Source organism: Uloborus diversus, chromosome 10 (genome assembly GCF_026930045.1).
Source record: "Uloborus diversus isolate 005 chromosome 10, Udiv.v.3.1, whole genome shotgun sequence".
NCBI classification, from domain to species: Eukaryota; Metazoa; Arthropoda; class Arachnida; order Araneae; family Uloboridae; genus Uloborus; species Uloborus diversus.
In genome coordinates this window covers 62089412-62115682 of record NC_072740.1, presented here as the reverse complement: position 1 = coordinate 62115682, position 26271 = coordinate 62089412, and the positions used below count along the sequence as shown (strand labels likewise).

The 26271-nt window shown below is 33.1% G+C and overlaps 1 protein-coding gene across 1 annotated transcript in view; it reads left to right on the top strand.

Annotated features, from left to right (window-relative positions):
• The first annotated feature begins 8467 nt into the window (after positions 1-8467).
• LOC129231847 (ras-like protein 2) overlaps positions 8468-26271 on the top strand; it is a 49623-nt gene continuing 31819 nt past the window's right edge. The window contains exons 1-2 of the mRNA XM_054866229.1: positions 8468-8688; positions 19130-19217. Of these exons, the coding sequence (XP_054722204.1) occupies positions 8584-8688; positions 19130-19217 (193 nt within the window). The 5' untranslated portion in view covers positions 8468-8583. The remainder of the gene's footprint in view (positions 8689-19129; positions 19218-26271) is intronic.

Below are 26271 nucleotides of genomic sequence, written 5' to 3'. Positions count from 1 at the left end.
TGAATAACGAAATAATGGCTTGCGATGTAATTATTGGACTAAATGTTTTGATGCAAGGAATAACAATAATTGATGATAATGGTGTTACGATTCAAGCTAAACCCAAAGATGCAGAACATTATGATGTTTTATCTGTCTTGCCAATTAATGTATGTGTTGAAGAAGTTGAAATGAATATTTCCCCTGATATTCCTCATGATTTAAGATCTAAAGTAAAGACATTGATTTCCAACTATGTGCCTCAAAAAATTAAAACCACTAATGTTGAGTTAAAAATTTTGGTAAAAAATGACGTACCTATATCGCATCATCCCCGTCGGTTGGCATTCTCAGAAAAAATGATCGTCGAAGCTCAGGTTGCCGAATGGTTAAAAGAAGGTGTAGTGGAACCCAGTTCCTCTGAGTATTGCAGTCCAGTGGTTATTGTAAAAAAGAAAGATGGGACACCGCGCGTATGCATTGATTATAGAAAACTAAATAAGGTTATAGTAAAAGATCGATTTCCCCTTCCACTAATTGAAGATATTTTGGATAGACTGCAGGGCTCCAATATTTTTAGTACTATTGACCTCAAAAATGCTTTTTTTCATGTAAATGTAAGTGAAGAGAGCAGAAGATATACGTCATTTGTAACGCATGAAGGACAATACCAATTTTGCCAAGTCCCTTTCGGATTATGTAACTCTCCGGCGGTCTTTACAAGATATATCAACACTATTTTTCGAGAATTAATTAATAAGGGTATTGTTTTGCCTTATATGGATGATATAATCATTTTGTCTTCCTCTCCCGAAGAAGGTATTGAACGCCTTGAACTGGTCTTAAAAACTGCAAGCGAATACGGACTTGAAGTAAATTTTAAGAAGTCCCATTTTTTTAAAAAACGTATTGATTTTTTAGGACATGTAATCGAGGGTGGAAATATTTTCCCATCTACTTTAAAAACTAAAGCAGTTCTTAATTTTCCAGAGCCGACTAATTTGAAAAAGGTTCAAAGCTTTTTAGGTTTAACAGGATATTTTAGGAAGTTTATCCCGAAATATTCCATAATAGCTAGGCCGTTAAGTGATCTCTTGAAAAAGGATCGAAAATTTCATTTTGGAGTCGAAGAAAAACATGCGTTCAACCAATTAAAAACGTTGTTAGCTGACACACCTGTTTTGGGAATCTACAACCCTAAATTTGAGACTGAACTTCATACGGACGCTAGCCTAGAAGGGTATTCCGCAATTTTGATGCAAAAACCCCCAAATGAAAAGACTTTTCATCCAACCTATTTCATGAGTAGAAAAACGACTGATGCCGAAAAGAAATATTCTAGTTATGAACTTGAGGCCCTAGCCGTCATCGAAGGGATAAAGAAGTTCCGTGTTTACCTTTTGGGTATCCATTTCAAAATTGTAACCGATTGCGCCGCGTTTGAGAAAACGTTGTCAAAACGAGACTTATGTACCCGTGTAGCTCGTTGGGCTTTGTTACTACAAGAATTTAATTATGACATTGAACATCGTCCCGGAAGCAAGATGCCACATGTTGACGCTCTCAGCCGCTCCCCTATCGACGTGTTTTGCATTTCAGTCGATAATTTGTTGCCACAGCTGAAATCAGCTCAAGATAAAGATACTGAAATTAAAACTATTAAGGAATTACTTAAAATTTCAGATTATGAAGATTATTGTGATAGAAATGGAATATTATATAAATTTGTTGAAGGTAAAGAATTAGTGGTTGTGCCAGAGAATATGCAAACAGAGATAATAAGAAATGCGCACGAGAAAAGTCACTCAGGTATCAAGTATACTGAAAAGGAAATAGAAGAATATTATTTTATCCCAAAACTAAGACAGAAAATAGAAAAAATAATAGGAAACTGTGTCCATTGTATACTTCTGAACCATAAAAAGGGAAAAAAAGAAGGTCTTTTGCATCCATTGCATAAAGAAGACGTCCCACTGAAAACGTATCATGTTGACCACATTGGACCCTTAGAGAGTACTAACAAAAATTACAAACACATTTTTGTTGTAGTTGACGCCTTTACTAAGTTTGTATGGATCTACCCAACAAAAACAACGACGTCTGTTGAAACCATAGCCAAATTAGAGCTTCAAAAGACTGTATTTGGAAACCCTTCACAAATAATCTCGGATAAAGGACCAGCATTTACTTCTAGCGAATTTGCTGATTACTGCGCAAAAGAGGGCATTAATCATCATTTTATAACGACAGGATTACCAAGAGCAAATGGCCAAGTCGAACGAATTAATCAAACAATTATTGCAATTCTTTCTAAATTGTCCTTGGAAAACCCTACTCAGTGGTACAAGCACACGAATAAACTGCAACAAGCCATTAACTCAACATATCAAAGAAGCATTGATAAAACTCCATTTGAATTACTTTTTGGAACGAAGATGAAGATTGCAGGACTTGAAAAGCTGAAAGAAATGATTGAAGTTGAATTTCAAGCCAGTTTTGAAGCCCAAAGAGAAGATATGAGAAAACATGCGAAGGAACAAATTTTTAAAATTCAGGAAGAAAACAAGAAGACATACAATTTACGAAGGAAAAAACCGAAGCCTTACGAAGTTAACGATTTGGTCGCCATCAAAAGAACGCAATTTGGACCTCACCTAAAACTTAAACCGAAGTACCTAGGCCCGTACAGAATAACGAAGGTGAAAGGAGGAAATACGTTTGATGTCATCAAAGAAGGAACTCACGAAGGACCAAACTGCACATCAACATGCGCAGAATTCCTTAAACCATGGAACAGCTTTTCGGAATGTTAATTAAATAAAAAAAAAAAGAAGCAAAGAAGTGTAAAAAATAGAAGAAAAGAACACCGACTTTTTGTAACCAACTGTCCATACTTTCAATTTAAAGACGAAAAACGAATACCAAAAGAAGACGAAAAAGATGAGAGAAAACACAAATGACGAAATAAAGATGAAGCAAACGATAAAAGACGAAACGCACGACGACGAAGATTTTTTTTTTTAAAGACGAAGGTGATTTTTTTTAAAGACGAAGACGACATTTTTTAAAGATGAAGACGATATTTTTTAAAGACGAAGACGATATTTTTTAAGACGAAGACGATATTTTTTTCTAAAGACGAAGACGAATTTTTTTCAAAGACGAGGACGAAGAAAAAATTTTAAAGACGAAATATTTTTAAAGACGGACAGTTTTCATTTGCAGACGAACATTTTTGTGAAGACGAGAAATTTTAAGACGGGCAAATCAAAGACTGAACTTTTGAAGACGAAAAACTTTTGCAACCAATTTAATTTTAGTTTAATTGTTGTTTTGTTTTTGTTTTTTTTGCTTACTATATTTTCAGGTTCGCCTGGAGGTCCAGTCGAGTGCAGGACGGCCGAACTTGTGGTGCCGACTCTGGTACACCCTGGTACGCTTGCATAGCCCTTCATACATTTTAGCCTTCTTGTATGGAAAACTCGCCAAAAGATGACGACGTAGAGTCCGGCGACAAAACGAACAGCGCCAAGGGCGGTAAAACTTTTTGATTAGTGAATAACTTTGAGGAGACGAAAGACGTAAGACGTGGCACAAAGACGAGCAGCAAGACGGCTGCACTTCTGCATTGTAATCATTTTTGTAAATATTAGTTATGTGTAGTTTAGTTATCATTAAATGTTTAGTAGCTAAAATTATGTCATCAATGAGTGGTTTTATAAGTGAATACCAGCATTTCCATAGTTATTACCAGTAGCTCGGCGTCCCACATATATATATAAAAAAAATGTGAAACTTTATTCCAATATTTTAACTACCTCTCTCTCTCTCTCATCTTATTTTTTTCTTCCCTATTTGAAGTATATTTCGGCGGCTCAAATATTTTTTCTCCACTTTGGTGTGATATGTTGATATTTTGATAGGGTCAGTTGGGGTAAGAAGAAACATTTTAGCTGACAGAACAGAAAATAATGTATCTTTAAATTGAAAATCACGGAAATATTTCCGGCTTATTAACTACTAGCCGCCTGCGGCGACCAGCTGGTTCGTCTTCTTACGCCATTCACCTTTCTATGCAAGCAGCCACCTACGGCGGCTGTTTGGTTAACTTGTAATTTACCTTTTTACTTCAAGTTTGACGCCTTCGGCGACTGTTTAAATAAATTTGGCAGCAGTATTAATCAATCCATTTCTATCTTTTTTTGTGCCATTCCCGTTTTGACGCCGAGATTGCCGCCTCCAGCGGCTATCTACCTTCACGATCTATCTCTAAATTTTCTTATCCATCTCTATTTATTTCAACATCCCCGCTCATTTCCTAATAAAAACAAAGATCACTCAAAAAAACCGCTTTTTTTAATTTAAGTAGAGCAAAAAAAAAGTTGTCTCCAAAATTCCCCATAGTGTGCAAAAAGTAACAAAGTAAAGCAAGTGACAAAGAAAAAAAAAATCCCGCTGTTTTTATTGAATTAAATGCACACAAATATGAAATGTAACGTAATATAGATACAGCAAAACTTCCAGCTTGGGGGGGGGGGTGGAAAAAGAAATAAATGTAATCATTAAATAAAACAAAAAAGGGAAGAAAAAAGCAAGCGCTGCCGGAAAAACACGTAACCATCACGTTATAAAATGCAGAAGTAAGCTATATAGTAAAAAAAAAATTAACATTCTTTGCGATTAAGATTCCGTCGTAAATATCGAATCGAAATCCATGAAGTGACGTCAGAGGTATAAAAGCATTGTATAAAAGATTGAAGAACGCTTTTTTCGACCGATGCGTGGAAAGACATGATGTGTTCAGCATTAAAAAAATTGTAAAAAAAAAACTATTGCGTATTTTTAAGAACTTTTTTCTTCTGAAGAGGGCGAAATGTTTTTACTATTACCAACTTAAATTTTAGAAATGAGGCTTTGATACTTCTCGCAGGATGATATTAGAAAAATATAAAACCCAGGAAAAAATGCAAATTGAAGGTTTTTTCAAAAATTCATAAAAAATACAAAAATTGCTCAATCTTCAAAATTTTTTCATTCATCATATTTAAAATTAAATTTCCAACACTACAGTACAAAAAATATTTGTGTGGTGCAATTGGTTCGGGGTCTGTGAGGTAAAAAGCACTAAAAAGTGCAAAAAAACACACAAAACATTAAATAACTTTTTTTCTAATTCAAAATTCAAAAATCGAAGCCCGAGGTGCACATCTTCAGCAGAAACTGTACCTGTATACCAAATTTCATCTTTCTAGGCCTTACCGTTTTCCCGGGAAGCGCGCCACACACACACACACAAACATCTTATTTTATTATATGTATAGAAGACTAGCCGCCTGCGGCGACCAGCTGGTTCGCCTTCTTTCGCCAATCGACTTTCTGTGAAAGCAGCCACCTACGGCGGCTGTTTGGCGAACTTGTCATTTACCTTTTTACTTCAAGTTTGCCGCCTTTGGCGGCTGTTTAAATAAATTTGACAGCATTATTAATCAATCCATCTCTATCCTTTTTTGTGTCATTCACATTTTACGCCAAGATTGCCGCCTTCGGCGGCTATCTACCTTTACGATCAATCTCTAAATTTTCTAATCCATCTCTATTTATTTTAACCTCCCCCCCATTTCCTAATAAAAACAAAGATCATTCAAAAAACCGCTTTTTTATTTAAGTAGAGCAAAAAAAAAAAAAAAAAGCTGAAATTCCCTGTAGTGTGCAAAAAGTAGTGTTTGACAAAGATAAAAAAAATCGCTGCTTTTATTGAATTAAATTCGCACAACTATGAAATGTAACGAAACAAAGATACAGCAAAAGGTCCAGCTTGGGGGGGGGGGTGAAAAAGAAATAAATGCAATCCCTAAAGAAAACAAAAAAAGGAAAGAAAAAAAGCAAGCCCTGTCGGAAAAACACGTGGTCAACATGTCATAAAATGTAGAAGTAAGCTATATAGTAAAAAGAAAAGATTATCATTGCTTGCGATTAAGATTCCATCGTAAATATCGAATCGAAATCCAAGTAGTGACGTCACAGGCATAAAAGATTGAAGAACGCTTTTTTCGACGGATGCGTGAAAAGACATGATGTGTTCAGCATTAAAAAAATTGAAAAAAAAAAAAAAAACTATTGCGTATTTTTTAAGAACTTTTTTTTTTTTGAAGAGGGTAAAATGTTTTTACTATTACAACTTAAATTTTAGAAATGAGGTTTTGATTCTTCTCGCAGGATGATATTAGAAAAAAATAAAACCCAGGAAAAAAGGCAAATTAAAGATTTTTCAAAAATTCATAAAAAATACAAAAATTGCTCAATCTTCAAAATTTTTTCAATCATCATATTTAAAATTAAATTTTCTACACTATAGTACAAAAAATATTTATGTGGTACGATTGGTTCGGGGTTTGTGATTTAAAAAGTACTAAAAAGTGCAAAAAAACACATAAAACATTAAATAACTTTTTTTCTAATTAAAATATCAAAAATCGAAGACCCAGGTGCACATCTTCGACAAAAACTGTACCTGTATACCAAATTTCATCTTTCTAGGCCTTACCGTTTTCCCGGGAAGCGCGCCACACACACACACACACACACAAACATCTTATTTTATTATATGTATAGATATCCACTAGTTTGAACAAGAGGAAAATGCGGACTTCAAAAACAGAGATTTAGATTTTCTCTGAAAAACTGAGAGGGTATCCCACCTCTACACCCGCTCTTACCTCTACGCCCTCTCTTGGCAAGAGCCCCGTCAATAATTCGTTTTTTTTTTTCCTTCTCTTTTATTGAATAATTATTAAGATGACACAGTTTGTTAAAACTACAAAGGAATTAACAGCTTTGCCGCCTGCCTTGTCTAGTGGTCAGAGAAGTCTGACTGCGACAGGAAGGTCCGGGTTCGAATCCAGACTCGGGCATGGACGTACTTTCTCTCTCCTGTCCTTGTCTTTTCTTTGTGTGAAGGTTTTGTTATGCTGTGAATGATTGCCTACCCTATAAATGGGTCCTTATGGCATATGTGTACTGCAGAATTCGGATTTCACACCAAATTACGGTACAGTTGTAAAAGTGAAGCAGCGCACCTCAGCCTAGCTGGCACACGACAACAAACAATTAACAGCTTTTACTTGATACATTTACGATGGTCTATAGCACGGGTTTTCAAAGTGGGTGTCGCAGGGAAATGCAAGGGGTGCCGCGAAGTGTCCATATGGTATCCCTTAATAAATATATAATATAGATAGATTAGAGTGCCTTGAGAAAGTTCTAAATCTTTAAAGGGGGTGGGTGTCATGGCACAAAATACTACACTTCGCAAGCCCCTCCCCCCTCCCTTAACCTTTAAAGAGCGTCTCAAATCTCGTTCTCAGGGCTTCAATGTCGAAACATTTCCAGGGGACGATTACCAAACGCCTTGCGTTCTAACAGCATAGGAAATCGTTTAAGATTTCTTTTATGGAGCTTCAAATTTGAAAAATGGCCGAACCCATAACGTTACCAAATATGGCCCACAATCGCGTTTTTAAGACTTCGATTACGAAAACATTTCGGATGAGGGCCCAACTGCTCCCATATGAAATCTGAAAGTGAAAAAAGCAACAATGTCGAGAAATTTAAAGTGGAAAGCGTTTAAAGGAGGCCCTGACTTCAAATGGTTATTAAAAATTAAGAAATCGTATATAAAAGTTATTTAATAAAATAATTCATCGTATAGTAATTAAAATCAGTGTGTATTTTATAATTGGGTGTTTAGTTTAGTTAATTTTGTACTGGAATTGTAAAATAAATTTGATTTTTATGTTTGGGTAGGAAATCGTATGTAAGTATAAAAAAATATTGTTACCTTTTGTTTTCTTAATAATTTAATGACATATGTGTGGATATGGGAAGTAGAAGTTATTGCTTAGAGTAAGTTTTAGTTTTATAAATTTTTTAATAATACAGGACTCGATGAAGATTTGTACTTTGATCTTGACATAGATATTGACAAGAGCATTTAAATGCACCAGAAATTGTTATTTCTTTTGAGGACGCTACAGTTGAAACAACAACTGCGTTTTCGAGTAGGGACTCTCTCTACATCGAATTTTCAACCCGCTTTACTGCACGCAAGCAGCTGTCAAAGCAAGCGATTTCTACCGCTAGTCTACTCCCTCCCCACATAAGTGAGAAATACTTCATGCTCTATTCATGCTTATTCATGCTCTAAATTTCAAATTAAATCCAATATTTAAATTTCGATTGAAAGAATGAGGGAAAAAAAGAACAAGCGAAAAAACTTTTGCTACATGAAATTTAAATGAAATGATATTTTTAATGTTTAACAGAGCATAATTCAGTGCAATATTTTTTTTTTCAGTCAAAATTTTGTTTAAGACAGAATAAAATCTTTCTATTTTGTAAAACAAAATCCCTTTAACGTATTTCAGGCAGTGCTCGATTTTTTTTTTTTTTTTGAAAGATTTTTTTTATTTGTTACTATGGGTTTGTGAATCTGGTTGGGGATCAGTATGAAAAGCAATAAATTAACATGAATGAGTAATAATGAAATCGCTTGGTGTATCGCTTTGTTATAGTTTGGAAATTTGATTTTTAATTTTAATCCGAAAAATGCCCCGAACACCAGAAACTAGCAATATTGGCCAAACCTACAAACTGGTGGTTGTAGGTGGTGGTGGAGTTGGTAAAAGTGCATTAACTATCCGGTTTATTCAGGTATGGAATATATATAAACAATTACGCAATTCCTAAATTTAATAATTTTTAATTGACAACCGATCTTCTTAAATTAGAATGTCATTTCAAAATTTTTATTCTGCTCACTTCATTTGCAAGTTTATTTTCAGTGGTTACTTCTTGCATTCCGTTTTCAAAACCATGCATTTAATTTTGTTTAATGCTCCAGTTGCTGTTATTGTTTCTTTCTATCGATATTTAGCAGTCCGATGAATTTTTTTTTCTTTTTCTAGATAGATATTTTTTGTAACAGTTGTTTCCCTCTGAATACTAGTTATTTTGACTGAAGCATATAGTTTCCAGACGTGATTATGTTCAGAAAATTTTGTGTCTGTTTTTTTTTAAATTATTATTTTTCATTCAAAAGCCATTTACCAATTACAGATCGCAAGAAGAAGTCGAATTCCAAAAAAGATAATTTTTTTTTTCTCCAAGTCTTACGCTTCTTGTAACAAACTGTAAGAATGTTTGTGTGCGCCAAAGTGCTGTTCCTGTACTGCTTTTCAAGAAAATAAATTTCTCTTTCACGTTAACGCTTAACAGGGGAGGTGCGGTCTCACAAACCGCTCAAAAGTGTATCTGATCACCCCTATTTCATTCTCAGACCGATTGAATGGTTTTTCCCAATAGCTTTTTGTTTTGTGACCTTGAACACCTCCCTTGCTTTATTGGTATCTTTTGGCATCTTTCATTGCATTCTTAGAAGCAGTCTGTGAGACCACACCTGCCCTTCAGTGTTACAATTTTCGGCAGTAGTAGACATGGCTCTTAACGTTAGAAACCGCGGATATAAGTCCATTTAATCTTATCCACATTATGTGGAAGAGTTGCAAAATATTCTCGATGAGGTTGAGAGTTGTTTGAAATGTTCTCAAATGTTGCGCAATAATGTTCTAAGGACAATGAAGGCTGAATTATTCCTCGAAATAAGGCATAAAATACTAATAGTTAAAGGGCTGTCAAAAATTTCCCATAACGTGATATAACCAATCTTCTGGTGCTAAAATGTTCTGTATATATTAAAAAACTCAAATGAAATCATTAGTAAATTATAGATTCGTTTTTATTATGAGTAGATAGTTATTTACTACACAGCATATGATTTTCTCGAAAAATCTTAAGACTCTAGCAAAATTTCCTCGGAAAATGTATATTTCGATTAAAAATTCAAAAATATTTTTTTCCCTTGCTAATAAAAGTTCAAAGAACATCTGTGGGAAATTTGAGGAATATATCATAATTACATGATTTTTTAAAAATTTGCAAATAGAGCGGTCTCTGTGACCTCACGTCCCCTGTTACGTACTACTTTTTCACCTCCCCTGTTACAGGTTAAATTTATCAAGACTCAGGGCTCAATTGGCGTTCAGATACATGAAAAATTTAAGAATTCATCCATGGTATATCTATCTATCTATCTATCTATCTATATATATATATATATATATTTGAACTCTCTTTAATACCAGGGCTGTGGAGTCAGAGTCAAAGACTCAGAGTTGGACTGATTTTGGGATAAAGGAGTCGGAGTTGTTCAAAAACATGCCGACTACGAATTCCGGGTTGGCATAAAAGCGCAAATCCAAAAGATCCGATAAAATATAAATGTTTTTTCTTAATCTAAAGACTTTATAAAAGAAAGCTTGGTTATCACTAAAAAGTACAGAATAAAATCAGTACATGATTTATTGGTTACAACACTCAATAATTGTAGTTAATTCTAAAATCTTCATATTAAGGTTAATTCTAAAGCTGCCAGTAAAATTAAAATTAAAAATTGGGTCAAGAAATGTAGGTATAGTAAAAGCTATTTGTGCAAAGATGTTTGCCGCTGCATTTTGTATAAAAATTGCTCCAGACATATACAAGTATCCGACCCAAACCTCTCCCTGCTATATAGTGCAATTTTTTCCTTGAAATTTTTAAGATGAAATTTAAGATTTATTAAGGAAATTTTTCAGAATTAAGGTATTTCAATTTTTATATACTCTGAAATTAAGTTGAGGTATCACCCACTAGATGGGTGTCACCCGGGAGGGGGGGGGGGGAGAGGAGGGACATTTTTAGAGAAAAAAGTTTTTTTTCTCTAAAGGTACAGCTTTAAAAAATTGAAAGCACAGGATTTGATCAACATCTATTTGTTAAGCATTAAAAAGGAGCAAATTAATCCTTTTCAATTTTTTTAAAAATTGGATTTTTAAGTAAATCTCGCTTTAGAAATTGCAATTATTGGATAATTTGATTTTCAAATTGAACTTCTAACGTTGTATGCATCTTAAGTTTACAATAAAATACAATGCGAAAATTTCTTTAAAAGAAATTAATATTTCAATCTCTGTTTCAGGGTTTTCCTCCCTTCCCATGAGGGGGGGGGGGGTTGAAAATAAATAAAAAAGCTGGAGTTGGAGTCAAAGTCAAACGGAACTGATGTGATATACCCCACCCTTGGCGACTTTTTCCTGTTGGCGCCAAGAAAGCGTCGCCAAGAAAACGATGTATGACGACATATGTCATACATCGTTCTTAGCGATGCTTTTTCAGCGCCAACAGGAAAAAATCAGATAAAAAAACATGATCAAAGCACTTCAGAACACAATATATATAAAAACAACATAAAAGCACAACAAAAAGCATCACGAATATATGCTTCAAAAATGTATAGGGCCAGGGTTTTTTGTAAACATATTAAAATACAATGAAATAAATTATTGTATTAATTACAAGTCGAAATTAATGCATTAATTTTTTTTTCATCATTTCTCCGGGATACGAGCCCTCGGTCTCATAGTACTTTCGTAATGAGACCTCGGCTCGCCGGCCCTGCCTCGGTCTCATTACGAAAGTACTATGAGACCTCTGGCTCGCCAGGACCTCGCTCCGCTCGGTCCGTTATCCCTCCGACTGTTAATATACATGACAGTCGGAGTATGATCACAGTTATGTATACTACAAGAACCCCTCAAGGATTTGTAAAAACAAAGAATTTTGGAACTGAGAGGTTTTTTTTTGAATTCTAAAATAAAGAACTTGCCTTTTTATATGGTATAAATATTCACACTCAGTCTAAAACAATACATCATATGACAATGGCACGTTACAGATACACACCACGTTGGAGTTAACTTTTAATTAAACTTCAAGTTTGAAGAAACTGGCATTTTCTAATGTTTTTACTTCAAAACACAACTACTGAATTTAAACTAACACAAAATAAGCATTCCTGTAAGGTATATTGCAGGAAAAAACACCACGTCGTAAAATCCCCCTAAGAGCGGAACATATGTGCACCTACCTCCACGGACACACGTGCGAAAAGAATTAGTTCACATCTGTACTTCCCAGGTATATTCTGCAGGGTTACTAGGGCTACCGGAAAAAGTTTTATCGCCAACGTTGGCGATTTTCGAAATGAGCTAAAAATTCTATCCTCGCCAGGGGGGGGGGGGGGGGTATATCACATCTGTACCAGTCAAACTTTTTAAAATCCCGGAGTCAGAGTCTACCATTTTTCTTCCGACTCCGCAGCCCTGCTTAATACGATCACATTTTGTAAAAAATCACAGCTAAATCAAAAATTTTGTTTAAGTTTGGCTTGTCACGTATAATACATACATTAAATTGAAAATCTCTACTAACAAGGAGACCTTACGGTCTCGGAAATTCAGATCGGGATGAAATTCAGCAGATTAGCAGTACCCCTTAAGAGTAGGGTGGTTCAAAAATACATGTAAAAAAAGTTTCTGCTAGATACCAGGACACCCCTCAATATTTTTGGTCTTGTGGATAGCAATATACTGGAAGAATAGCTTAGTATTTTAACTGAAAGAGAGTGCTCAACCCCTTCCCCCATATTTCATGAGTATGAAGAGGGAGGTTAAAAAAATACATTGAAATGAAAAAACAATGCTACATATTATAATATATACACGAGTATTATGCATATACATTGCAATAAAATAATGATTTGCAAAAAAACCGCTGGGGAAATTAAATGTTTCTAAATTTGTGACTTTTTTAAGCTACACGACTAATGTTAAATTGAGGGGTTATTCAGCAACGTCCTAAAATTTGAGTAAGAAGCTAAAGCTTTAACCGCATAATACTATTAGTAAGTCTAAGAAAGTTAGGGGGTGTCCTGGCCTCTAGCTGAAAAAAAGTTTTTTTGAACCACCCTACCCTGAGAGTATCCACACAGTAAAGTAATAAAGCACACTAGCCAGAAGATTCCAAGAAAACAGCCTCTAAAGTTTTTATGCACAGCTTATGGACTAGTAGGGATTTTTCGCCTGCAGCAGCTCGCTGGCTGTGTGGTCAGCGTATTAGATTCCTGTGCAGTCCATCTTGGGTTCGATAACCTCTTGAAGAATTCTTTTTTTCACCAAAATGTACCTCACTTGTTCAACCTTGAGACGTCTATTTTTATAGAACAAGTAAAGAATCTAATATAGCGTATACAAAATTGTGCGTATCTCGTTGAAAATAATAGAAAAATAAATACCCGTGAAGACTATAAAAATACAATCAATAGTGTATCATCAACTGTCATCGCCAATTTTTTATAAAATGGTACCGTATACTTCCAAACTTTCTGACAAAAGAGAAATTTTCATGGATGTTAAAGTATGTTTTCCTATGAATCTTTTACAAAAAGATTGCTCCTGTAAACAATCTTCCTTTATACATTGTGCAAGATGTTAAAACAATTTTTGTTTTCCGTGTTTTTATGATTAATTACCATTCTGGTGTATGTAGATAAATAAGAACTATATTTTAAAATTTTTTACATAAATTAACAAGTCCTACACTAGTTTTGTTGCCGTGGTAATTAAAATTATAATTTATGATCAATTGAATTTATCTCTGTTTTCTTGATTAAAAATATATTATGTATTTAAAAATAAAGTATTATCTTCAATTCAAATTTCAATTAGCTGTAACAGTCACTTTATAAATTTATGTACAAAAATTATTAGAGAGGTATCGAACCCAGATCGACAGCACAGGAATGCAGCTCGCTGACCACACAGCCACCGAGCTGTTGCTGACGATTAATCTCTACTAGTATATATAGGCTGCCCGTAAAACTTTAGAGGCTGTTTTCTCGGAATCTTCTTTCTAGTGCACTTCATTAGTTTACTGTCTGGATATTATCAAGGGATACTACTAATCTGCTGAATTTCATCCCGATCTGAATTTCCAAGACCGCAAGTACCAACCGGCTCCAAGACCGTTTGTAGGACAAACAAAAATTTCTGATATCTTTACTTAAAATGATTATTTTGTGATCAGAATTTAAAAAAACTAAGTTTAAAGATCAATATAACATATTAAATTAAAGCAAATATTGAATTGACTAACTTCTACTTTTGCGCCATTTATGTGTCGAAACAAATCTACATTTTATCTGGAATTAGCACAACTTGGGTCTTTATCAACCTCACTGTTGCTAATAATAAAATATTGTTTTCTAATTCTTCTATAAAATTTCGTTTTTTCGTGGGTTTTCTAAAAGCGAACCAACGTGTGCCAGGTTCTTGGTTTTAATTTTTTTATATAGTCATAATTTATTTCTTTACGGACAAAAAAATGAAGAAACAGCAAATAATTATGAACTATAAGACCTGAGAGGAATTCGATTTATTGCTCTATTCTTCATGAAAACCATTAACAAAAAAAGTTAAGAAGAGTTATGAAAATACTCAGACGTGGCCAAAACAATAAATGTTTTGAAATGTTTTTTTCTGAGTAAAATTTGATCGATATAACCAGGGTTTGCCGATATATATCCGACCTATTTATTTTGAAAATATCATGATATTTTGATATTTTTGATATTTATTTTCCCAATTACGGTATTTTCAATGTAAAAATTGCATTAATCATAGTAATATTTGGACAATGAAGAAAATTATTATTAAACATAACCAAAAAGTTATGCATATATTACTTCCTTTTACCAAAAAAGGAAGTATTGTATTCGCGAAAAATTTTTCACTCAAAAATCGGCCTTAATTTCCATTTTTCTCACCCCCGAATGAATGTTGAGTTTTTTTTTCGACTCGACCACACGTGGATATATGTCTAGGAACCTACAGACACTCAAAATATCCATTTTGACAACCCCCGAGTTAATTACAACGAATTTTCTCGTGACGTCCGTATGTATGTCCGTGTGTATGTGTCTCGCATAACTCAAAAACGATGTGTCCTAGAAAGTTGAAATTTGGTATGTAGACTCCTAGTGGGACCTAGTTGTGCACCTTCAATTTTAGTTGCATTTGGATGTTTCTAAGAGGGTCTTTTACCCCTTTTTGGGGGGAAATCATTGTTAATTTCAATGTAAACTCAAGTGGTGTTATAATTTGTCAGTCACTTGGCAATATATCGCCAGTCTTTAGGTCGCCAAGTTTTGTTGCCAACTTGGCGACAAATTTGGCGATTTTTTTTAAATTTTAAATTTGATTTTAATTTGGCCACTTCGTGATACACTTAGAGAGTAAACAACTGAATCACATTAGAATTGCCAATGATGAGGAAATGACATTAAATTGGAGTAAAAGGAAGTCATGTGATGCACACATCAGCTCGTTTTTATGATGTATTAATACATCATCAATACAGCAAAGTAATAAAATACTCCTTTTTTATTTTATATTCATAAAATGATTAGTAATGTAACAATTTTAATTCATTTTAAAAGTGCCTCATTAAATATTACATGTTGGTCAAAAAAAAAAAAAAAGGAAACTGTCTTATGACTGTGCACCGACTAAAGCATATTTCTTATTTCTGAATCATATACCTGTAAAAACGGCTAACTGAAGAAAAATGAATACAACAGCTAATACTAAATGAACTACATTAACATTGATAAAAAATTTAAATGAAATATTAGGCATAAATAATGAAAGAGAGGCGTTAATTTTAAGTCTACATATTGTAATAACAATGTTTAAGGAAATAAAGAGTGATTTGAGGATTCATTTACTATTTTGAAGACTTTAGTTTGTGCTAATCGAAAATATCAGATAGATATCAAAATATCCTATATATATTAAAATATCGGATATTTTCGAAAATATCCAATATTTTTCAATATTTTTGAAAATATCATGATATTTTTGATCCCTGGATATAACTGTACCATGTGATTTCATATTAGGATTTGTAGGACTACAGGTGCATATTTGTTTTCCATATAAATTAAAATAAGAAGGATTAATATTATCACAATTATAGAGACCAGTCCCTACTGGACTACTTTCTGCTTTTTTTGTTGACCTTTTTGCAATTTCCAGTTTTAATAAAATTTTCTTTACCTTTTCAAAAATTATTCAGTTAAAATATTTAGAAAAAAAAGCTACAAACCCTCAAGGATTGTGTTCTACAAAAAAGAAAAAATAGGAAGACTCAGATAAAAATAAACACAGATTAAACACAACAAAATGACTAGAACATAATAAAAATCTTGCTCCCCTTCCTGTAGAGAATAGAATTTCCTTAAAGACCTAGCTATAGTTGGAGAAATATTAAAACCACCCTCCAAATCAAAAACAATAAGAGCTTGATAAAAATGCATATTTAATAAAAAAAATTTTGAAAAATCATTTCAAAGCATACCCTTCCCTCAAGGTCCAAACAAACTTGTTCCAAATTTGACAGTTATAGGTTCTAAGAGGCTCTTAAGCATAACAAAATGTCAATTTTATTCTCATTTAGACTATGATTCCAGGCTTAGAAGGTTAAAAATAAATGTACAGTCTTGAGCAAAGAAGAGACCGAGGGGACATAATTCAGTTGTTTAAATTTATTAAAATGAAAGATGTTACAGGGCTGAAGTTTAGCCCTGAAAACAGGACAAGGGGTCATTGTTTTAAGCTATTTAAATCTCAGGCTAACACGGATATAAGGAAAAATTATTATTATAGCAGGGTAGTGGAACCTTGGAACAGCTTACCGGAAGAGGTGGTAATGAGCACGGGAGTAGATAGTTTTTAGAGGGCCATTGATTTTCACTGGGGATTGTAAATTGACTAGGACCAGTTTAGCTGGGCCCAGAGCCTGTTGCTGGTCATCATTTTTGTATTTGTATTAGTTTTCAAGTTCCTGGTCTCTGCAGTAATATTTTGCTCTTAGCTCTGGGAGTGAATTGAGTTAATATGATTTTTGCTAATTTTAGTTTAAAAAAATTAATTACAAAAATACTTTGAAGTAAAAAAAAAAAAAATAATGGAAAAAAAAAACACTCCGAAGTGCAAACCAGTAGGGCTCAAAATAATTTTTTTCCAAACATCAAGGCTGTAGGTGCTATGGGTTCTCCTGGATGCAGGTACTCTTTAAGACATCCTTTCACAATTTCTTTGATATTACTTTTTTAAACTATAAATATATTATTGTTATTGAGCAATCACGATTTCTTATTGTTCTCGCTTGACTATTTTGAGGTCCTATGATTTTATTTTCCCCCCGCCTTCCTCTGCAGCATCACAGTCGACCGGCCCCTCCCGATGCTGCTCCTATAATCCTATAGCGAACACAATCTCCAGGTTGCGTCAATATAATACACACACACATACAAACACACGGCAACACACACACAAATACCCACACACTCATGCCTGCACACAGACACAAACACGCAGGCATACATACACGCAAACTCGTGATTGCAAAAAACACTTAGTGCAGCTCTGATTAGTTGAGCTGTGACCTTGACTATGTTTATCTGTTTTAGGAGAGTTTAGTGAAAAATAGTCGTGTTATTTGCTCGGATTTTAGTTGGAATATATTTGAAGAACTACTAAAAAAGTTTCTCAGCTCAATTTAGCACCAATTTCCTCTTCCTATTTTCCGAAACAGAGGTAAACATTGTCAGAGTCGGAGCTCAACTTCTCAGAGCTTCACAATAGTTTGAATTCAAGATGTCAAAACTCAAATAATTTTTTTTCTTTTTATTTACTTACTTCAAAGTACCTATAATAATCATAATCATATCGTTAGTTATTAAAACTTATCGTTGTAACCTTATTTAAGTGTAATACTCATACTATTTTATTTATTGAGATCTTTTATTTTTTGTACTTGGGCAAAAAATGATCTTTTTGCATGTAATGGTGTCGTAACTGGATGGTTTTCCTTTTTGGTAGTTATTGCCTTGGTATAATAATAATGAATCTCAGAACTCTAAATTATAAGTAAGCTGCTTTTTATTGGTTTAAAGAAGCTTGTCAGTGTGGAAATAGATGTAAGACGAGGGGTAATTAAGTATTTAGTGGAGATTCAAAAAAGAGAATAGGAAAAGGCTATTAGATAACATAGAAAGGAACTCTAAGAGGTTGTTTGCTTATGCTAATTTTGGGAAAGTTTGCAATAGTCGAATCCGGCCACTGGTTGATAAGCTTTGAAATTTAATTCAAAAGGATAGGGATATTGCAAATGCTCTTAATAACTTTTTTCCAGTGTTTTTAACAATGACTGCGTCTCAACAGTTGACACAAGCTATTACACAGTTTGGAAGGATTTTGTGTTTTCCAGGGAGGAAGTTTTATTTTATGTGAAAAAATTTAAAGGAACTAAAAGCTTTGGGACCTGGTAATATTTAAAAAAAAATTTTAGTTGAATGTGCAGAGGAATTAGTAAATGTTATTTTAAATATTTACAATTCTTCTCATAACTCAGGGACAGTGCCAGAGGACTGGAATCTGGCTAGCATAACGCCGCTCTTCAAGAAAGGGTCTAAAGGTAATGCAGGAAATTATAGACCGGTGAGTGCGACTTCAGTAATTTGCAAAATTTTTGAAACTTTGATCAAAATCTAGATGATGAACTTCTTAGAGACAAATAGTCTGTTGACTAGTTTGCAGTATGGTTTCAGCACTTTTAGGCACTAACGTAATGATGAGATTTTCAGCACAGCTGTCTTATTTTCTTCAGTGCAGATTTGAAAATATTTATTCTTATTCCTATCAATCTTTTTCTTCTTTAGAATAACCTGGTACTTCTTTTTTAGACAAAAAACTTGTCTACTCATTGATGAATTTATATGTTCTGCTCTTTGTGATCTACCAAATTCTTTATCTTCTCCTACACAAGTCATTTATCTCATATTTTGTTAAAAAATATAAATCCCTTGAGGTCATCTTTCTAAATCTACCAACTCTTTTGCTTAATCTGTGTTTCGTAATTTTTTTTACCCACATTTTAGCATTACTTGTGTGTGTATCTTTTTCACCCATTTTCACGTGTTAGTCCTAAGCCTTAGGATCATTCAATGCATTGGAAATTGGTATCAAAAGATAATTTTTAATATCTTAAGCAGTTTAATTCAAAATGTTTTATCCTTTTATCATATAGATATTAATTAATATACATTACAGCTTGATTGAAATTATTCTTACAATTACAAATCTTGTCATTTTAGTCATATTTTGTTACTGATTATGATCCAACAATTGAAGATTCATATACTAAGCAATGTGTCATTGATGGTCAAGTAGCAAGGCTAGATAGTAAGTACATTTTGAAATAAAGAAATTAAAATTGTGACATGTCAATCTCTTTTGACATGAAATTCTATATTTCTTGTTTTCAGTGCCGGCTCGTGCCTTGAAAAAGTGAGGGGGCCAGATCATGGGTGCACTCCCCCCCCTTCCTCCATTTTTGAAAAAATATATCATTAATTATTTTGTCATAATATGTCATCATATGTCAAAAATTATTTTTTAACCGACTTCAAAAAGGAGGCGGTTATCAGTTCATACTGTATGTATGTTTTTTTTTTTTGTTTGTCCACTCACAGCGTATCACCTAGTGAACCGATTTTGATGATTATTTTTTTAATGGATAAGGGATGGCTCAACTTAGGTCCCATTACTTTGTTTGACCATATTTGTCCTTTAGAAAAAAAGTTATGGGCAAAAAACAATAAATTTCATGCAATTTTCCCATTAAATGATTAAATTTAAAACCCATTGTTATGAAAGTTTGGTGCCATACGACAGTAACATTAATAGTAATTGTAATTATAAATTTGAATGAAGGCTTCTCTGAAGCAAGCATCAAGTTTCTTTAGGGGGATATTTCGATAATAATCGGGAATCTGGCGCTGTCGTCTCATTTTTTGGCGTAAATAATTTTATTTTGGTAACCTTGCTGATTTAAAGTAACCCTATGTGAATTATCGAAATCTTCCCTTCTTCAGTGCTATTGCTCCATAGTGGGGGTAAACCTAACCTGGAAGCGAGGTGATGGGATGTGATTAGGATCTGCTTAGCCTTCACAATGCTACCATTAGGTTTGCCTCAACTACAGTAGTATTTTTTTCGTTATCATCTATGCCAATAACAGATGATGGGGGCTAAGTAAGAAAATACAGAATTACATCATGAGCAACTTAAATGCTGTAAAATGTAAATTAGTTAGGAAAACGTAATACTTAAATGGTTATAATTAAATTAACTACACATTAATTCCAAAGAGGAACAAAGATAAGTTTTTAGTGCCAATCGCTTAAAGTTTAACGCGTGTTTATTGTTTTTTTTTTTAGTATGGAGCATTTTTATGAAAAAACAAGATGAAGTTTCGTGATGGTAACTTCTTTCTATTTCTGAAATACCTACATTTACACTAAAAAGAATGAAATAAAAAAATTTTGAAAAAAAAAATAGAACCGACTTCAAAATTGCTCTAAAAAGTGAAAAATAATTTTATTCTTTAAACACCATCGATAATGCTTTTAAACATAATTTTTGAAGTTGGTGCAAAAACGATAGATAAAATCATTCACAGCCATAACTCAACTACAAATATAAATTTAACCAGGCCCAGTTTCTTCAATATGTCATAAATTATGCATTGATGACAACATATTTGAATAACGATATAAATGTTTCGTTCGTAACTTTGGATGCTTTTCGAAAAGAAATATGAACGAAGCATGGTCACACTGGATTTTATGTTTTGTTTTTGCGCCAACTTCAAAAAATATGTTTAAAAGCATTATCGATGGTGTTTAAAGAATAAAATTATTTTTCACTTTTTAGAGCAATTTTGAAGTCGGTTCTATTTTTTTTTTCAAAATTTTTTTTTAATATAGACTTTCTTAAAATGATTATTTGTGAAAAATAAATAAAATTAAATTCTTTTTAAACACAGGCTAAGCTACAAAATACTTAAACTACTAAGTAAACCATGAAAGATATTAATCTCATGTTTATATCCATAATTGCTGGCAAGGTGGTGCACTTCACCCCCTGACTTCAAAAATAGAATTTAATTAATCAGATAGAGGAAAGTTACAAAATACATCACGAAAATTATTAATCTCACTAGCTGCGTGCCCGGCGTTGCACGGGCTACTTAAAAAATGAAAGAGATGTCCAATTGATATTTTTGTATTACTCTGACATTAGTTTCTAAAGCGCTAAGGAGTAAATAAATACGCGTAATGCTAGGTTTGCAAAAAAAAAAAAAAAAAAAAGTAGAGCTTATTTTTGGCAAAAATCTCTTTAACGTTAATCATAGTTTTCAATGATACAAGTTATGAGCATTTTCAATTAGCACAAAAGATGAAAATATATGCATTATCAACTATAATCTGTGCTCACGCTAAAATGAATTACATCTGATAGACTATATCTGAAATATTTATGTACAATTACAATCAGCTTTTTACTTAAAATGACACACACTTTATGATTGATTACGTGAAACTAAAGCACCAAGACTAAAATACCAATAAGCATTAATTTAAGGTCATCAGATTCCAAATTATCTTTAGTTAAAATCCTTAAAAACAGTTTTTTCTGTTCAACTCTGTTTCACTTAAAGAAATCCAAACACTCTTAATTTAACATGTTCTTTAAACGATACAAACTGTATTTCAAAAATAGAAACAGGAAGGAAAAAGAGAGTTATTACAATTCGAACTCACCCATGTGACGGGAAAAGGTCCAACAAAATAACATAATTAGTCACACCTCCTAAATGTACCAAAATATGAGGCCGGTGAATGATAAACTTACACTACAATCAATAAACATAGCTAAAGAAACAACTTTCCTATGCTGAAAAAAGTTAAGAATGTTGAATGTAAAAATTAAAAAAAAAGACAGACGATAAAATAAAGTCTATGTCCGAATAGTGCAACCAATTTTAAGCTAATTTAAAATAAAAGTTCTAGATGGAAACGTTGTTTTAAGATTTGGACAGCAGCCAAAAAATCTCTTTTAAAAGAATTATTAGAATTTTACTTGCTCACCCATATGCAAAATGGCAACAGGAAAGAAATAAAAATTCCTGAATAACGTTATATTAATTAACGTTTAAATTAATATCTCCGCTAATTAAAGTCGCACAATTACGTGATTGGTCCTATTGTTTTCTTTGGAAAATTTCGAATTGATCGCTATCTCGTTTGACTCTTGATTCGCAGCGGTTCTCAAGAAGATAGATCTTCAGACAGACAGACAGACAGACGCGAACAGATTTTAATATTATAGTGGATATTTATATCCTGCACGCTTTCCGACGCTGCCGTACACCTTCACCCCTTAGCTTTTCAAAACAAGCAAATAAATTTTAAAAAGCAGTATCAATCTAATATTTTTAATAGTAATATTATTTTTTAATCTTTTAATAACTAATTATTTTGAATGAGTAAAATTAAATTTTTTTTAAAGCAAGACCAAATTACAAATGTGCAAAAATATTATGATCAGAGAAATGTGTAAGAATTATAAATTAATTAACTTTAACAAATATGATAATACATGTCAGTATTCGCTTTAAAATAAATAAAATAAAACTAAATTTAGAAAAAAACCAAGAATAAATAAATTACAAAACTAGTAAAAAAAAATCTTAGCAATTTACATGCGGGTGTACCCTTCTGCATATGAATCTGCCGGCCCCCATGTGCCAGATTCAGAATTTTTATGCAGACAAAGAAAAAGAAAATATCAGACTGTTTTTATTTTCTTCAAATTATTGATAACTTGTCACATTTTCTTTAAAACTACATGAGCAGTAATTTAAAACAAGGGTAATAATTTCTGTGTAACAATGGGAAGACATTTTTTGAATAAAAAAATAATCTTGTAACCATATATGCACATACGTACATACAACACAGCACACAAGAGTGGCGAAACTAATAAATAATTTTTAAGGTCAGGGGGAGGGGCATAATAGAAAAAAAATCTCATCAATTTGATTGATTTGATTTGCTCATCAAATCTCTCAATTTTGAAACTTTTAGTTTTAACGGTTTAGACGGTGTTTGGTGATGTTAGGGGAAAGAACAATACAGGGGACTCCATGGAAATTTGTAGAAATTGAAGCTTTAAAATGCAGTTTAATGCCATATTTATTGACGTTAGGGTAAGGGATGGAGCTCCGGGACCCTCCCCGATCGTTTTTTTTTTTTTTTTTTGAAAAATAAATAGAGATCAATTCCCCCCCTTCCAATTTTTTGAAATTGCAGTTCCAAAAACGCAATTGTAGACAGTTTTAAAGACTTTTACGGGAAGGGGTATTGGAGCTTTCCCATGGATTTTTTTTTTCGAAATTGGAGTTCTGAAAACTTAAGCAAAATATTGTATGATATTATAAGGAGGGGTTCAGAGACTATTCCACTTAAATTTTTCATCAGAGGCTATTTAAAAAACCTACTTTTTGATGATATTAAAAAAAGGCGGTTCAGGGGCATCTGCCCAAATATTTTCTGAAAATGAAGTTTTAAAAACTCGATGTAGAACAATATTTGGTATCATTAGGGACAGCAATCTTTAAAAAGTGAAGCTCAAAAAATGCAATTTTAAGTGATGCTGTAAGGTATTTGGAAAAATAATGATCTCTTCTCTAAAATGTCATTTAAGTATGCTAATTACTTGAAGACAAAGAGTCAAGAAATGAGCAAACAGTCTAATCTGGTGCAAATGAAGGCTTTTTCCTTTCCTGTACGTTGTTTATTTTACATAGCCTAAATCGCGTAAGAAGAACATTCCAGCTTTGTAAAATAATCAACATACAGGCAGGGTAACGGTCTTGGCGAATCCTGCTGTAAATATTGAAGTTCAAGGCGTTGGTATTGAGGGGAAAAATACACAGATAATCTGCGGCAGCGTATAATCTGCACCTCATTAATTTTACAACTTTTTAACAGGTAATCTGCGGATTATATGCAGAAAAATGCGGTACAATACATTTTTTTGAAAATTTCAAGTATGTATAAAAGAAAAAGAGAATAAATGAAACGTTGTAAATTATTATCTGAAAAAAAGTGAGGGGCCTGGCCCCCTCTGGCCCCTCCCACGAGCCGCCACTGCTTGTTTTATGAAAGCATCTAAATGTGTAATTTTTTCTCGAGCTTGTTTTGTCTAAAGTTAGAATGCATTTTTTGAAATGTTTTCAATCGAAAAATGATTGTAGACAAAACTGTTTTAATCACTTAAGCCATTTGCCCGTTTGTGACACAAAGCAAGAATTGCTAGCAAATTTGCACGTGCTTGATCTCACACTATTTCTAATGCTGTCTAAGTTATGTTCCTGTAAAAATAGACAGATTATAATTAAACTTATCTTCCTTAAAATGATGCAGCATTTTTCTTGGGTAAACCAATGATTTTCCATAAGCTTGTTACGAATTCTTTATTATAAAACAATTGCTTGGTGGGGAAAAGATAATCTATTCATATTTTTTATTCATCAAAAAAAAAAAGAAAGAGAGCTGTTCGATTTTGTGCAACAAGTTTCATCGAACATTTCTTGTCATGCCAGGTTTTTTTTTGAAATTGTGAAATTAACTTTTAAAAATTAATTTTTTAATGGAACCTTGTAAAGTTGACCATCCTACCCAGCGCGGCAGGGTTACGTCCGTCTACCCCATGGGTGCGTTGGACCTTATTACACAAACAACTTCTATTATAATTTTTGTAATAAATGTTATCCAATATTGTAACTAACTTATTTCTTTTGTGTGTAGAATGAAAAATATAAAGTTTAAATAAAAATACAGATACTATGACCATCAATTTTTTTCTTCATTAATGTTGCATAAAATAATTCCAAACAGAAAAGAATCCTGTTAAACTATACCATACATTTTAAAGAAAAAGTACAATAAAATTGACATTTTAAAGTTGTGAAAGTAGATAATCTTTTTTTTAATAAAAAATCTTACCTTTTTCTTCTTTCAATTATTTGTTTTATTTTGTTTTGATGTAAAAGGCTTGTTTTGCTAACAATTATGTTTAATTCAAGAACTTTACTATAGCATGTATTACATATTTTATACTTTGAAAGCGATTGCCTGCAGAACTTAAAAAATATTTGAAAATATAAATAGTAAAAAAGTGCATATACAAAATAAATCTTATAGTAAAATTAACTTAGTATATTTTTTGTTAATTATGAAATGTACCTTTGCTTTTTTTCCTCCAAATTTTTTTCATTATTATTTCAAAACATGTGTAACATGAAATGAATGTTTTTTTTTTCTTTCCAATGGGGCTGTATAAGAGACCCACCTCAAGAGGTGTCTAGCCATATCCAGACCTAGTGCGCTCCCCAACAATGCATCAGTCTTTCGTGTGTCACCATTATGACGCTGATGCATGACACTGTAGTGTTTTTGACGCCCAGTTTCCCTCAGATGGGGGCACCTGGGCTTTCATTTAATGCGAAATTGCACTAGAAATTTAATTTATCCAAGGGATATTCTAAGCCAAACGAATACCCAAGCGATGTTTTACATGCTGCATGATCATAAGACATGGGCACTGAAAATTTTCTGCATCTCGAAAATCCACCTACTGGCCACGCAGGTCAGAACCTGGATCCCACGTGGAAGGCTAGCACCTAACCATCACGCCTCCAGCCGGCTACATGAAATGAATGTATAATGTACAAAGAATTAGATGAATGTTAAAATTTTTGAGATTTATGCCGAAAAAGAAAAAAGATTTTTTAAATTACTTGGGATAGCTTGGTACCATTCAGCGTGGCCTGAAAAAAAAGTGCACTGATGTACCATGTTCTTGGTCGGAAAAAATGCTGCCATATTCTTCTGTTTATGCAAAAAATATAAAAAACTGCAAAGAATAATGAACTAATAGAACTTATTTTAAGAGAAGAGTTCAATTTATTTACTGCAATCTTGGATGAGAACGGTTTAAAAAAAAATCAAGTTACAGATTTTGGAAAATTACTCAGCACGACTGAAATAACTCTTTTTCAAATAAAATGTGTTTAATATATCTGTACTCAGTGGCATAGCTAGGAAGGGGCAGAGGGGGTGGTCCGCCTCGGGCGGCACATTTCGAGGGGCGGCAAATTAACCCTTTTGATGTGGAAAAAAAATATTTTTGAAATAAATAAATTATGGTTTTAACCCTTCAAGCGGCCGTGACGTAAAATTCCTTCACCAAGCGATGTATTGAAGAGCGGCCGTGTCGAAAAATTTCGCCATGATTATTCTTCCATAGAATTTTACGCCGCAGCCGTTCTCGAAGCAGAATATTCAAGGCCAAATTTTTCGACACGGCCGCTCTTCAATACATTGCT